This window comes from Lissotriton helveticus, chromosome 1_1 (genome assembly GCF_964261635.1).
Source record: "Lissotriton helveticus chromosome 1_1, aLisHel1.1, whole genome shotgun sequence".
In the NCBI taxonomy this organism is placed as follows: domain Eukaryota; kingdom Metazoa; phylum Chordata; class Amphibia; order Caudata; family Salamandridae; genus Lissotriton; species Lissotriton helveticus.
Window position 1 is genome coordinate 1,124,683,658 of NC_136057.1, and position 15,939 is coordinate 1,124,699,596.

General features: G+C 40.0%; 1 protein-coding gene across 2 annotated transcripts in view; it reads right to left on the reverse strand.

The window, feature by feature from the left end:
* The window catches only part of TMTC3 (transmembrane O-mannosyltransferase targeting cadherins 3), a 425,295-nt gene that overhangs the window by 314,035 nt on the left and 95,321 nt on the right, over positions 1–15,939 (reverse strand). For both annotated transcript variants that reach the window (XM_078678861.1, XM_078678865.1), the window contains exon 4: positions 2,331–2,430. In XM_078678861.1, coding sequence (XP_078534987.1) covers positions 2,331–2,430 — 100 coding nt within the window. The remainder of the gene's footprint in view (positions 1–2,330; positions 2,431–15,939) is intronic.

Genomic DNA, 15,939 nt, shown 5'->3' on the forward strand with positions numbered 1-15,939 from the left:
CCCGCACTACGTGGCAGGCATCATGCGGTGCTAGTCATATGGTACAGGGATACGTGGTGCCCCCCAGATCCTGTGTCTGGGGAACAGGAGTAAGGAAGGCCTACTAGGGGCCCCCTTGTCTCTTTCCGCCAGCCTTTTCATGGCGGGTTCACTGCCATGAGAGGGCCGGCGGAAAGGAATATCGTAATCGCCATGTCGTAGGGACTACGAGCCCCTCCGCCGCAAGGATCCTGACGGATGCATGGCGGTTGGTCTTTCCCACCGCCAACACGCCGCCCGCCATCGTAATGTGGCAGGCGGTGATTCACCGATGGAGGTGGGAACGTCGCTGACGGGCGGTCAGTGGCGGGCTCACTGCCATCGTAATCGGGCCCCAAATCGGGGCCCGGGACATCTGGAGTATAGGGCCTCAACCACAACGGTAGGGACCAGTACCTCCTACATGCCTTGTGACCCTCTGAAAGGGGGTCTGACATTTCTCCCGTAAGCTTAAATAGGTGGTCAATAGTATAAAACGCTTATTAAGTAGTTACTTCGGTAGAGAGGTCCTTTGACCCACATTATCGCACAAAAAACTGCCAGATTGCCGGACTGCTGCAGCATTCAGTCCTACAGAGAGACCTTATACTGAGCCAAGTCTGAGACAAGAGGAGTTGAGCCCAGCTGAATTTTACTTTCCTTTCGAGGGAACACACTCTCCAAGCTAGTGATAACTACAGCTCCTTGCAGTACAACAGGTATGCAATGCGTTGAATTCTAATAAACTCTAGATGCAAGTTAAGCTACTCCATGCTCTCACAGAATAGCACTTACAAGTCGGCTTTAGCACGGATAGGATGCCAGATGATATTTCAACAATGGTAGAAATGTTTATAATATTCTCACTGTTAGCAACATGTGTTAGTGTTGCTTTAATAATATTCACTATGGTTATGTTACATGCACTAAGTAACAGAATTATACAGTTCAAATAAACACTTTCAAATATAAAGTGTCTTCTCCTTAGTACAGTACTTGTATACGATATTGTAAAGCACAAAACTGGGTCTGAACTACCACTGAGTCCCTGATCCCTTTTAAGAGAATGTTAGTTACCCAGGGAGCACAGACAACACATTAACTATGCATTGAGTGAGGTTGTGCGGGGCTAAAACAACCTGCACTTTCACAATACACCTTGGTGCACTGAAGTAAGTTCAGGCATCGTTGGGTGGGAAAGTCAAATCATGTTGAGCTAAGCCAAAGTCATAGTTTGTGCAACAAATCGGGGTGACCTAAAGTGTGGAAGGGGGTCCTGGTTAGGTTACCTCACATGCACAAAGATAGCAAGCACCAGAGACCCGGCTGTCAACTCTTGATTCCTCATCTGATGATGAAATTCAACAACTTCTGAGGTACTGGTGCAACCTTACTCTGTATACACGCTAGATAGTTTCAGCGGTAATTCGTACTGATGGCAGCACAAACAGCTCAGACAACTGTTTCACAAATGAGAGGTACAGAGGTTAAGTGGGTCAACTGCTGTTAACAGATGGTGATGAGAAGGCAGGACAAAGCCCGCAGGTTACACTATAAACTCTGTTTAGTGGGATATGATTATGAACCACACCTCATTTTCTGAATTGAACTGGGAAGCATGGGCATACAGGCAGGGTTAGAGCTTAGCTAAAGCTCTGCTAGAAAAGCCGAGGAAGACGTGTCTGAGCCTAACTTTAGAGGCCTGTCACTAGATGGCAAGGTACCCACAGACTGAGTATCAATAAAGCACCAAGACACAGAAATTGTACCAATTGATGAGATTCAGGCTTCCACCGCACAAAAGTAAATGAACCCATCTCTATTACACAGTATATAACTAACATTGAGAGCAAAACCAGCAATATTTCACACACTATCTAACACCATACAGTAGGTTGTTGTCTGGACTCGAATTTTGAAACATACATATTTGCTTGACATTAAAAAAGGTGCAATGCCCTGAACAACTTCCATTACTATAAAGAGCCAAACAAAAGCTCCTTACTTTGCTGTCGAAATGTGCATTTTGCATGTGAGCATGACATGACCAAAGCCAGCCAAGCCCGCCTCATGTTCCCAAACCTCTTTTTTAATATATGTTTAACATGCCCTTCCTCTTAGTTATGCCACAATCGAAGGGACTGAATGGATCGTAACTTCTATTCTGCCACAACTAGATCAGGAATGTCTTGTGAATCTATTTGTTTTCACTGATGAATTAAAATAAATGAGCTATTTGTTCTTATGTCAAATGCCGGCTTAAAAGTCAATGAAAAGGTGGAGCAGGCTTAGTATATTTGGTGTAAATTTACCTATAGTGTTGTCCGGACCTTTGGACTTTGTGTAGAAGAGAAATGCAGCCAGAAGAAAAATCGAAGATAAAAGTTCCGCTCTTCCAACCACGCCTGTAACCTGCAATGGGAACAAAATGATGAATGAGTAATAGTGGCAGTGCTCTAGTCTAGAAGATATGTTGTATTAGAGGAGAGGATATTGGAACAGATGCATACTGTGCCTTTGCCACTAAGGTTCCAACCCTCAATTCCTAAATTAGAAATTCTGCAGCTCATTTGAAGGTACTACAAATCAGTTAATAGAAGTTCATGGGGCAAAATGCAGGAGGTAGAATGCTGCGTACCAAAAGCCTACAGATAAGATGGATGTAGTAACCACGTTTTAATCTGTTCTAAGTGAAATAATTTGAAATATAACAGAATTCATTGAAAGCCTTAGGAGTGAAGGTACAGGGAAGCAGATCTATGCCTGTAACTAATGAGTGCAGGGGAAGTAAATAAAATATTAAATTATATTTCTATTTTTTGTAATCAAGCAGGAAACACAATGAATAAGTTATGGGCTAACACAAATAAAAGATGTAGTAGTCTTAATACTCAGTGACGACATATGTGTCCTTATAAACAACTTGAGACGTTACATACTCACTTGGGGATTAAGCGGTTATTTAACTCATGCCACACTTATTTTCAAGCCTTGCGGGTATATGCCTATCCTTTTGAGAAATATACTTTTAATATGGATAATAGTTGCATTGCAAAATAACAAGTTACCAAGCAAAGTATCAGCTCAAAAGCTTGCTTTAATTTTTATAGCATGCATAATATTAATTTCGACTACCTAGTTTGAAAGCATTGTTCATACAGGATCACATTTAATGTCCTACATGTACAAAAGAACTACTCACAATGTTTGTCCATCAAATCAGGAGAATGTTGTCTGAGTGTTAAAGCTCGCTTGCATAGAAACGCCCAGATATGTAAAGGAGCAAGGACCATTAGCACATTGTAATGTTTTAAGTATCATTGTGATGTGGCACGTATACATCTCATTTACTCATTTTGTGTATACAACATTTTTATATATTACACCCCAACATATCACAGAAACCAAAAGTGATTCACAAAATGTTCTTTAAATTTGTTCCGAGACCACAATTTGCCCAATTTTAAAGATGGAGGAGCCAGCCCCCGTAGATATTTATTGTCGAGAAATGACACGCTGATCAGCCTCACACACTTTGTAGTGAGGCAATTTTGTTGTATCTTCTGGCAAATAGATCAAGCCATTTGTATAATGGTTTACATTTAATTTAGGTTTGTGATTTATGACAGCCCAGTTATGAATCAATTCAGTTGTAGTGTTTTGCTCACAGTTAATTGAGATTTTTCAAGCCTTAACATCCATGTGGCCGACAGTATTGGCTGGAAGTCATACATATGTTCAATAATATGGGAATATCTCAAACATTCAAAAGTACATATCCTCCAATATAAGAGGAAGTATACATATTTTTTCCGAAATTTAAAAACCAATATAATGTGGAAGGTGCATATTGGACATGACCACGACATTGTGGAAAATAGAGAGCTTAAGTTTATTTTACAGGGACATTTGCTCGATTTAAAACCAGTCTGCTCTAGGTGAACCGCTTAAGCTAATGATCAGTACGATGTATTTTATTCAATTTCTTTCTCAAATAATAAACATTGGACAGTTGTCAACGTTTTTGGGAGATGTGCACCTATACTGCATTTACCTGCTCAGGTAGTTTGAACAAATGGATTACAGAAATGTTGCTTTACGGTGCTTCGACAAGTCAGTACAATATCAACACACTGACACTGCCTGCCGACCTCCAATGCCATGCATTTGAAATAACAGTGTAGGTATGGTACATATTTTAGTATAAATTAAAGAAGGGCAAATGAAATGCAGCAGGCAAATTCAGAATGAGCTTAAAAAATACGATAACAATGAACTTGACTGAGGGACTTTACCACACTCTGTGTAGTAGTTCCTACTGATCCGTAGGATCTGCGCATTATTTGGACAACATAAACTAGGGGCTTGGTGCCAAGACGGATTCCGGAAGCCCGGCAGGATATGTTGGCCTATAGACCAGGTAGCTCTCAGTGCCAACATAAGCTCTCCTAACCTACCAAGGAGCGAATGGTTTCTGGCAACCACTTAACATGACAACCCTGACCCCTAAGGGACTGTGGAAGCAGTACAGAACATTTTGTCCAGTTACTCATGCTTACTTATCTTCAGAGACGTGTACAGAGAATATACAAAGTGGGACGTTTCATATATTTATTAAACCAACGTTATTCTTTTATAGACTACATGTGCTGCAATGCTTAATAGACAGAAGCAGATGAAAGTGATTACAAGCACTAAAAGCATAAATAGTAGATTTAGTTTTACCATGGTGCCAAAACAATGTATATAAGCTGGCATATAAAACAAGGCAGTAATTGAAAGTACTCCTACTATGCAAACCCTACTCTAAGTGTACCTAGAGCTTGTGTAGGTGTACAGCCAAGAATCCCCCCCAAGGGATGATCTAACCCCATTAGCTGGAGGGAGAGAATGAAGGACCCCGTCTTGATCACAAACTGGACACCCCTGACGAGATGTCAGACCACTGCTTGGTGAGTTTTCAGCATGCACAGACCTCTGTTGTCAACTGGAGTGCCTCCTCAGCTAATCTATCGGGATGCTCATCTTTTATACTAGAAAGTAGCCATGCGATGTGTGTATAGATTAGGATGTTATGAATAAGTAGATAGCCATGTCGCCCGTGGATGACATTTGTACATAGTGCGAAAAGAGAACTAATCCAACATTGTCGCACACGCAAATATATGCAAAGGTTTACACCTGAAAAAATAGGACAATATAAGAAATAAGCTGCTTCGCTACATGGGCCTAATTCGGGAATATAACAATGCCACAGAATAAGGGTGCTCTCTGTTGAAAGCTTTTTGTACCCTTTACTTATAACCTCCTGAAACAAATAAAATGAAAAAAGGAAGGAAGACATTAAAGAGAAGCGTTTGTTGAATTTATTTAAGTAAGGGGCAGATAAAGATTTAGAGTTCAGTTAACTTCTCATAACAAGATTTTAATCCCCTTTTCACTGGAGCTGACAAAACTGCAAGAACCCTAGGTGTGTGTGTGTGTCTGCTTTCTGCATTCCTGGGGCACTGCAGTATTACAGGAAGGGTCACAGATGTGTGTTCGGGCCCCTCTCTGGTATAGGCAGCGCTATTGTTCCCTTATTTATAGAGTCGGTACCCCATGCAAATCTGGGAAACACTTTGCCTCTGTACCCAAACCGAATTAGGCACATGGGCACAGAAGCAAAGAGGCCCTCAGGATGCACAATGACTGTGAATGGCAAAGAGATGCTGCACAGTCAGTGCACCTCCCAAGGGGGGCTCTGCAAGGGGTTGAGGGGAAGGGGAGTTCAAATTAACCCCACAGACATACCCATACAGGTGGTGCAGTCACTCACTAAACTCACCGACAGAGGGTTCACAGTTCCCCTTTTAAACTGTATGACTGAATAGTGAAAGGACAAAGCGGATGCTTCAGCAGCTCCTCTTCCTTTCACTAATGCACAAGTCTGCGGTTGCCATGCAGATGGCGCATTATATGTAATAAGACACACCGTCCTGGTTGCACACTGCGCACCTTGTTAAAGGCACACCAGGACAGTATGAGCTAAGTATAATACAGCCTCAGCTGTTCTTGTAAGTAGCATGTTTAAATGATACAGCAAGGAGTCATAGACCAGGGGTCTCCAACCTTTTATGGAGTGAGAGATACTGCTGTTTAAGGAAAGTGGCCCGAACTAGTAGCACACCTGATCATTGTAAAATAGTGACCACATATGTGAACATTACACTACGACCATCCTAAGCAGAATAACAGTAGTGACCTCCCCCTCCACCCCCCAAGCAATTCAGACGACGTTATGAACAGAAATGCCAGGGAAAATCCTTTTAATAGTAAATACCTCCATCCAATAAAATAACAGCCACAGCATTGTGAACAAGTTGGCACAAAAGACATCAGTTTTTTTCTTGCTGGATTACCTTGCAGTTGGAAATATCACAACTGTGCACCAAACATAGCAATTGGATGGCACTGGGATTTATACATTTTGAGCAGTATGTCTAGGATGCCCTCACCCAGAGGTGGGGAAGAAAGTATAGGGACCAGTTGGTCGAAGAAAATGTCATTCTACGATGAGAGATGTTAAAAGACCATGACCCTTGGGCAGAGAAATGATACCGCTCGTGAAGCAGGAGAAGCGCTTGCTGTGTCCCCTACGCTACTGGAGTAGCTTGTATCCTGTGTTGCTGCCGCTTTTAATCCTACCAAGGACCTCGTTGCTTCTGTGGCCGCAGAGGAGGGAGAGGCGCCGGCCCCGGGACTGCGAGGACCAGCATTCACCACCTACAGCTGGTCCTCTTCCCGTGAGTGCCGCGCCCCCTCCCAGTGCCACGCCCTGCTGATTCTCAATAACTACTCGCGGCCCCCGCTCCGCGGGAGCCGCTCGTGAAGCAGGAGAAGCGCTTGCTGTGTCCCCTACGCTACTGGAGTAGCTTGTATCCTGTGTTGCTGCCGCTTTTAATCCTACCAAGGACCTCGTTGCTTCTGTGGCCGCAGAGGAGGGAGAGGCGCCGGCCCCGGGACTGCGAGGACCAGCATTCACCACCTACAGCTGGTCCTCTTCCCGTGAGTGCCGCGCCCCCTCCCAGTGCCACGCCCTCCCTTCCCGTGAAGCAATATAACTCCCACCTATCACGCGCATCGCGGGACGCGCGCGGGTCGGAGCACGGGGCGAAGCCCGGGCAAAGGGCGGGCCGTCTAAGGCCGTCCAAGGTCGCACAAGGACGGGACGGGCTACCCCTCTTTTAACTGGTATTTCCAATTTTGCATTTTGTATTTTTATATTCGGCCCTTAAAATGTGTTCGTAATCAGAACTTTTATTGACAGCGGAATCTGCTAATACATGGTAAGGCACTTTTTGCCTTTTTCTCTCAACTTTTAATCAAATATTCCTGGGTGAAATCTTATCTTATGGCATATAAAAAAATTAAGATCACGTACTATTTTTATGAAGAGAATGGGCACAGAAGAAGCTGTTAGAAAATGCTCTGCTAAAGCAGTAAAATCAGGTCAGCTGATTGGAACCCCCGCTATTAGCAACTATTTTCGTGCTCTGTCTCCTAAAAGACAATCAAGTCCTTTGGATAACGAACTATTAGTAACACCGGAAAACACTCCTCCTAAAGAGGTCGCTGACTTGTCTTTTTCGGATGCACAGACTACTTCGGCTGTAAGCGATCTTGGATCTCACTCTATACCTCAAATTCTACGATCCAAACAGGAGCCTCAAATTACTATCTCTGTGTCCCCCAATGTCACACTGACAAATCAAATAACTCATCTTTCAAATTCCGAGAACCTCTGCTTAGAGGGTATTCAACCAGTGGAGAATACTTCTGAGCTACAATCACATTCGGAAAATTTACAAACTGAAATTTTAGATAAACACTTTGATTTTAAAATGAATTTGGACGCATCACTGGATACATTTCTCCCGAACAATATGAACTCTACTAATGTGGCGTCCCCTATATCTAAGGCTTTATACACATTACAGGAAATTCTCGAATCTGTCCTCTCTTTTTTGGGTAATATTCTAGAAAATTCGGATCAAACCTTGGATGTTCAAATCGGCATTTTAAAATTTCTGGTAGAAGAAAAAAGGAAAAAAGATCAAATGATATCAGTAAATAACATACAGACACAGGAGGAAAAAAGGGAGGTTTTTCATCCCTCTCTCTCGTCCAAAGCCTTGATCCCTGAACCTCATAACAAATGTGATAGTAGTACTCAAACTACTTACCAGGAGTTAAAATGCCAACTTCACACTAAAACTAAGAAAGACACCAAAGAGGCCCGAATATACTCCTTAAAGAAATTGTTTAGAGAGGAGCCTTCATCGCAAATAAAAGAGTATCCGATTTTTTCAGTAACAAAGAATAACAATATGATACATAATGCTGATGAAGGAGATGAAAAAACGATTGTTCTATCTGTTCCAGAGGAAGAACTTGAGCAAAAGCCTACTCAAATGAAATGTGACAAAGGATTGAAAAGGAAAATCAGAGATAGGAAAATAATAAGAAGAATCAATAAAAAGAAATCGAGAAAGATAAGATTTAAAGATATACCTATAGAACATAAAAACGAGGAAGGTCTTTCTGAGATATTAGCCATCAAACAACCCTCGGAAGAGATACCAAGCAGAAAAAATAATAAACCTTCCATTCAACAATTGAATTTAAAGGCTCCTGAATATATACCTTCTGGAATAAAAAGCAGTATTGCACAAAAAAATAAAGAAAGCAGGACAAACGTGGTATTATCCCCTGGTGGTTGTCAACCTATGACGAAATATCTCCAGTTTGAAGAGCTCTTTCCCACTGACGATTTACCGTTAAATCGAGGAAGGATAATTAGTCTGCTACAGCATATCTACACCTTGCAATCTATCACCAGTAAAGAGATAGACCTAGTAACATTCCCATTAAAGGAAAATAGGAAAATTGCGAAAGTAGCTTTCTGGTCGTCTGTTCTTCCTGGAATTATCGTAAGGGAAAAAGAAATATTACACAAACATGGCTATGATGTCATAGAAATATCTCCACCGAAGAAATACTTAGATAATGTGATTGGCCACAAAAACACAAACAGGAATACCCTGCCAAAAGAATGGGACATAAACAACTTTGCTTGTGCAAACATGGGGCAAAATAGCACTAGGAGGGACACTCTGACAATCCAGGTAAATGATGGTCAAAGAAAAGTATGGAGCCAATACTATGAAGAAAGAGAAATCAAAAAAATACCAGAATCCTGGGCTTGGGTTTCTGAGGCCTTAAATAGTAATAAACAAGATCACCAATTGCATTGCACTGTTTAACAGTAGTTTAAAGATCACCTCGTGGAACTTAGCCGGAAAAACTAACAATAAAATGAACATAGCATTACAAAATAACCCAGATATATTAGCCATACAGGAAACATGGGCTACAAAACCATTCAAGCAAAAGGGTTATTTTGTCTATGATATTCCGGCTATATCGACAAGTAGAGGTCATGCTAAGGGTGGTCTGGCAATTCTTCTAAGCGAGGAACATGAATGGGCTCAAGTAATTATCAATTCCAAATCTGATAACTTTCAATGCATTGAGGTTTCATTAAAGACAAACATTTCGGACCAAAAAAAGGCATTTTTGTTTTTTAATATGTATATTTCTCCAGGTACCTCACAAGATACTACTTTTTTGGTTACTATTGATTGATTGCTAAACTAATTGAAGAAAGACCGAATACCCCGTACTTGATTGCGGGTGACGTAAATGGGAAAATATCTAATGCCGATATTGGCAAGTGGGCACAAACTTACGAAGATGAACTAATAGACTTACCAACTCCGATTTTCCCAAAAGGTAAAATCTCTGACAAAAGAGGGAAAATGCTACTAGCTTCACTGCCGAGTATAAATGGGACAATATTGAATGGCTACATAGAGGGTGATAGACCAGCATCTTTCACAAGGCGTGGAAACGGATCCCTATCAATTATTGATTATCTAATATGTAATATAGAGATAGTGGATACATTTCAATATTTGAAAATTGACTTTACAGAATACAGTGACCACGCTCTTCTTTGTTTATATACTGGCTGGTCATTAAAACCTTCTCTGCCGAACCCAATTATGCAACTTAATGGGAATATAGAAATCAGCAAGACGCAAAGGCGAATTTTTTGGAATTCTGGGACTCTGCATTATATTAATGGAAAGATCCTACAAAATGAAATTTTAACTACAATGCATTCGGACTGTCAAATAACTAACTTTGAATGCATTATGGCAAATCTTAAAATGTTACTGCTCAACAGGGAAAAACCACGTATGAATCAAATTTGCAAAACTTCCAACGAAAATGTAAGTAAGAGGAAACTAAATAAACTGATTCGTGGGCAATTCTTAAATTTTTTACCCGCTATACAGCAAGAGATAAATAAACTAAAAAATCAACAAAGAAGGAAAAAGAGCAGCGAAAAAAGAAAGATTCAGGACAAAAATTGGGTGGATATTCACGAGGCGGCAAAACAAAATAATCAAAGAAAATATTGGTCATTGATAGCCAAAATAATTGGAACTAAAAAGACACTACATGCCATACCAGTACCACCGCAGGATTGGGAAGGATATCTAAATGACCTATATAAAGCAAACCCATCTAATGATGATAGTAATACTGTTGAACTCTTTTTAGAAACTAAACCCTCACCAATGGAAAAATGTACAGTATTTTCTATTGAAATGCACATTAGAAAAGCCCGATGTACCTCTGCGTCAGGCCCTGATCTGATACCGATCAAAGTATTGCAGTCCAATCCCAAACATTGGAGTCAGATGTTGACAACATTATTTAATCACATCTTCTGCACCAGGAAAATACCAAAATCTTGGCAGGGAAGTACTATAATTCCCATATACAAAAAAGGGAACCGGAATATTGCTAGTAATTACCGCCAAATTGCATTAATGGACGCTACAGGCAAGATTTTTGCAGCAGAGGTATTGGATCGATTAAAAGGTTGGTGCTTTTCACAAGGAATAATACCGATGTATCAGGCTGGTTTCCGACCAAATCACTCAGTAATAGATAATATCTCAATTCTCCAGACTATACTTGACAAATATACTGGACGTAGATCTCAACCAGTGTATGCTGCATTTATAGACTATTCAACTGCGTTCGACCGCGTTGATAGGCCAACCCTATGGAAAAAATTGAGAAAACTGGGGATTTCTGAAAACCTACTGCAACTAATAATTATGTTACACACAAATACCTGGTCCCAGGTTCAAATGGGAAGTGAGAAGGGTATTACAAAACCAATTAATACCTTGAATGGTCTTAAGCAAGGATGCCTCCTTGCCCCAATTTTATTCTCGCTTTATCTAAGCGATTTACCTTTTCATCTGCAGCAATGCACTAGCCTGCCCCCAAAGGTTGCATCTCAGAGCATACATGCATTGTTATATGCAGATGATATAGTCCTGGTAGATCTCACCATTTGGCCTTCAAAATCTGCTGAATTCCTTGAGTGACTATTCGAAGGTCCACTTTTTAATTCCTAACCTAACAAAGACTAAAGTGGTAGCGTTCTCTGGTCGAAAAAAAAGTGCTAAATATAGCTGGTACCTTAATGGGAAAAGAGTAGAGGAAGTAAATGAATATACCTATCTTGGAAGGATTTTTTCAAAGAACATACAAAATCTCAAACAAATTGACAATCTAAAGAAAAAATCTGAGATACATGCAGGGGCGCTTTCTTGATTGTATATGGCCACTGGAAATAGGCATTTTTCCTCGCTACTCAAAGTGTACAAAGTAAAAATACCTGCGGTACTGTCTTACGCTACTGAACACTTACCAATGAAACAATGGTCTTTCATGGATTTAGCAGAAGGAAAGATTTTGAAAAGACTATTAAAGGTCGCTTCATCGACATCTGTACAGGCACTTAGACTGGAATTTGCCCTAACAAGCTCGTATGCCACAGCTGTGGCAAATATTATCAGATGGGCCTACAACATCTTGCATGCAAAAGAAGGAACACTGAGATTTTTGTTAAAGATCGAGATTTTTAAACCCGAATCTCAATGTCTTACCTTTACCAAGAATATGGTTGAGGCATTCAAACTAGCATGCCTCACAAAAGTTATTCTGTCATCTTGGTCAAAATCACAGTTAAAACTCTTTTTGAAATGCTTTACTCCGAGATTAAGTTATGATCTAGATCTAGTCCATTGTAGTAAATTGTCTACTTATAAAATCTTTACACAATCACTGGAATATAAGCAATCTCGGCCATATTTGGGGCTCTGTCTAACACACGGAGCAAGAAGGTCCATAATTATGCTGCGTTTAGGAATCCTACCGGTTTCTGCCTTTACATCTAAATGGTCACCAGGAGACTCCCCTATGTGTAAACTGTGTTTCGGGGGAGTGCAAGATATCGTGCACATATTATTTGTTTGTCCATACGAAACTGTAGTAAAAGCACGGAAAAGATATGTAGGGCCGATATATCAGAAATATAACATCACTACTGTTGACAGCTTACTATCATTATGTAAACAACCGACTGATGAATGGGTCTGTTATAACTTCTATAAATTTTTGAAATCTTTTTTAAAATTATATTGATGTGTATTTTGATTCTCTGTAAACTGTTTTAAAAATTTTTTTGTGGTCCTCAGTTGAGTACCAGACCAAATAAAAACTTTTTGACTTTGACTTTGACTTACCCAGATAAGGGAAGGAGCATGTACTGGTCAGAGCGTTGGGGCCAATTGACAGGATTTATAAGGGCCTGCACTTGGGGCCACAAGACATGACGGGGGACATGGCAAAATTGTTTCGCAGGTCGAGAGAGATACGAGACACAGTGCCTTCAGTGTTTCTGCTATGAGCACTGCGTCATCCACGTACCAGAGGGCTGGGAAGGAGTTACCCCTAATTACTGGAACATCCTGAGTTTGTCTAAATGTGAGGGATGGAGATCATTCACACACACAATGAATAAAAGAGGAGACAGCACACTTCCCTGCCTGACGATACACTGAATTTGTATTTCTCCTGTGACTTCTCCCTGTTGACAAATGTGGATTCTAGTCTTCATTCCCTCAAGTAAATCGGCCCAAAAATTTACTAAAACAGTGTCAAGCCGTAAGAAATAAGAATGTGCCATAATTCCCCCCGTTTACAGTCCATGCTGAAGCCAGATCCACGAATGCTAGGTAAAGTATATATATTTTCATTCCGCTGCTCTTTTCGCGAACGTGGCGCTGCTTCCAGCTGTGCGTTACCTCGCGGCAGAGCAAAGCCGCTATATATGTCACACAATCTCCTTTGCAGGTGAAAAGATAGGTCGCACTACGTTATTAATAAGAAAATTATGTTCTTTTTATTTCATGAGATTTGCCTCCAAACAGAAAAACACACCAACGCGTTTCGATCTCCCTCTGAGATCTTGATCACGGTAACGCCCCCTGTTAACTTGCAGTATTATGTACACGGTAGCCATCTGACATCATTTCCTGTTTTTAGCAGCACGGGGCATTATGGTACTTGTAGTTATCTAATGGTGTTTGTCTCACTCCATTTTATAAACATAAATAAATCCAAACAAACATCAGAAATTGTATATTAAAGGTTTCACCATATATTCCCAGGGCTCTATTTGCAGAAATTGCTTTCCATTACTTTTTAACCCATTTTTACCGATCTTCTTAATTCCATCAACCTTGGTGGCTGTACATTTATATATCCTAACTCCTCGACATGTTAGATAAATGCCTCTAGTGGCATATATAATTACGGGAGTAAATCCATTTTTACTCTAGGTTTTCGAAGATTTTTTTTAGGCCTTTCAGGCTTTGGGATTTAGTTGAAACTCTTGTGACCTACTTAATGTGCAAATAAAAAACACAAAAATCTATGTATATAAGTGAAATAACTGAGATAAACAATATTTAAAAAAAAAGATTTCTCCTACTACTCTGGAGTTTAAGAGACTGAGCATTGCTGTTGTTAACACAGTTACATTTTTGTCGTATTTCATATACAGATCAAATATTTACACCGTTTTGATCATTGCTGTGACAAATATTTTCATTAATGGATATACATTTCTTCACTTTGGTTTAACCCTAGAGGGGTTAAAGTCCGTAGGTTTAGAATGTGTCGGGATTCTTTTTGTCTTAATGTTTTTTCCCTGTCTCCGCCCCTTGCCTGTTTTTTTACCATGTCTATGCCATAAAAGCTCAAGCTTTTCCAGTTGTTATCGTGGTGAGTTTCCATGTGCTTGGCTATAGCATTACTTCGATCTCCATGGATAGTAGCCCTGACGTGTTCTAGGGTGCGTTTCTTTAATTCACATTTGGTACTGCCAACATATTTGAGTTGGCAGGGACATTCGATTACATAGACGACAAATTGACTTTTGCATGTGATTAGATCTTGTATATTCCAAAGCTTTCCGTTTGCCATCATTATATTTTGAGTGTTTTTGGCGATTTGGCATACCTTGCAGTTGTAACACTTTTTGAAACCTTTACTTTGTAGCCAGATTTTATTTCCTTCTTTGCGGAAGTGACTGTGTGTTAGCCGATCTCCCAGGTTTTGTGCTCTGCGATATGTTAGTTGCGGTGCATTTCCTACTAGTGGACCAACAGTTGAGCCTAGTTTTAAAATTTTCCAATTTTTCTTTAGTAAAAAATATAAAAAATATAAAAATGAAAATATTTGTCACAGCAATGATCAAAACGGTGTAAATATTTGATCTGTATATGAAATACGACAAAAATGTAACTGTGTTAACAACAGCAATGCTCAGTCTCCTAACCTCCAGAGTAGTAGGAGATTTTTTTTTTTAATATTATCACAGTTATTTCACTTATATACATAGAATTTTTGTGTTTTTTATTTGCACATTAAGTAGGTCACAAGAGTTTCAACTAAATCCCAAAGCCCAAAAGGCCTAAAAAAAATCTTAGAAAACTTAGAGTAAAAATGGATTTACTCCCGTAATTATATATGCCACTAGAGGCATTTATCTAACATGTCGAGGAGTTAGGATATATAAATGTACAGCCACCAAGGTTGATAGAATTAAGAAGATCGGTAAAAATGGGTTAAAAAGTAATGGAAAGCAATTTCTGCAAATAGAGCCCTGGGAATATATGGTGAAACCTTTAATATACAATTTCTGATATTTATGTTTGGATTTATTTATGTTTATAAAATGGAGAGAGACAAACACCATTAGATAACTACAAGTACCATAATGCCCCGTGCTGCTAAAAACAGGAAATGATGTCAGATGGCTACCGTGTACATAATACTGCAAGTTAACAGGGGCGTTACCGTGTTCAAGATCTCAGAGGGATATCGAAACGCGTTGGTGTGTATTTCTGTTTGGAGGAAAATCTCATGAAATAAAAAGAACATAATTTTCTTATTAATATCGTAGTGCGACCTATCTTTACACCTGCAAAGGAGATTGTGTGACATATATATATACAGAATCGGAAACTACAACCACCACTACTGTACCAATAGAGCCATTTCGAATTATATTAGGCTTTTGTAATCAACATAGAGAATTGCGAAAAATCATAAATAGAAATTGGCCAACAGTACTGAAGCATGTCATAATTGGAAATGTACTTCCCTGTAAGGCATCTATCACTTACAGTCGTGCACCTTCAATGAAAGACAAATTGGTTGATACAAGTCCTGAAGTGTTTAATAAAACCTCTTGGTGGCAGACTAACAAAGGTTTCTTTAAGTCCAAAACTTGCAAGGCCTGTGCACATGGCATCAATAAAAAGACCTTCAGAGATGGTTTTGGCAATAAGGACCGCACAATCAGTAAGGTCCTTACCTGTAAAACAGAATTTGCCATCTACATCCTGGAATGTCCATGCGCCCTACGGTATGTCGGGAGTA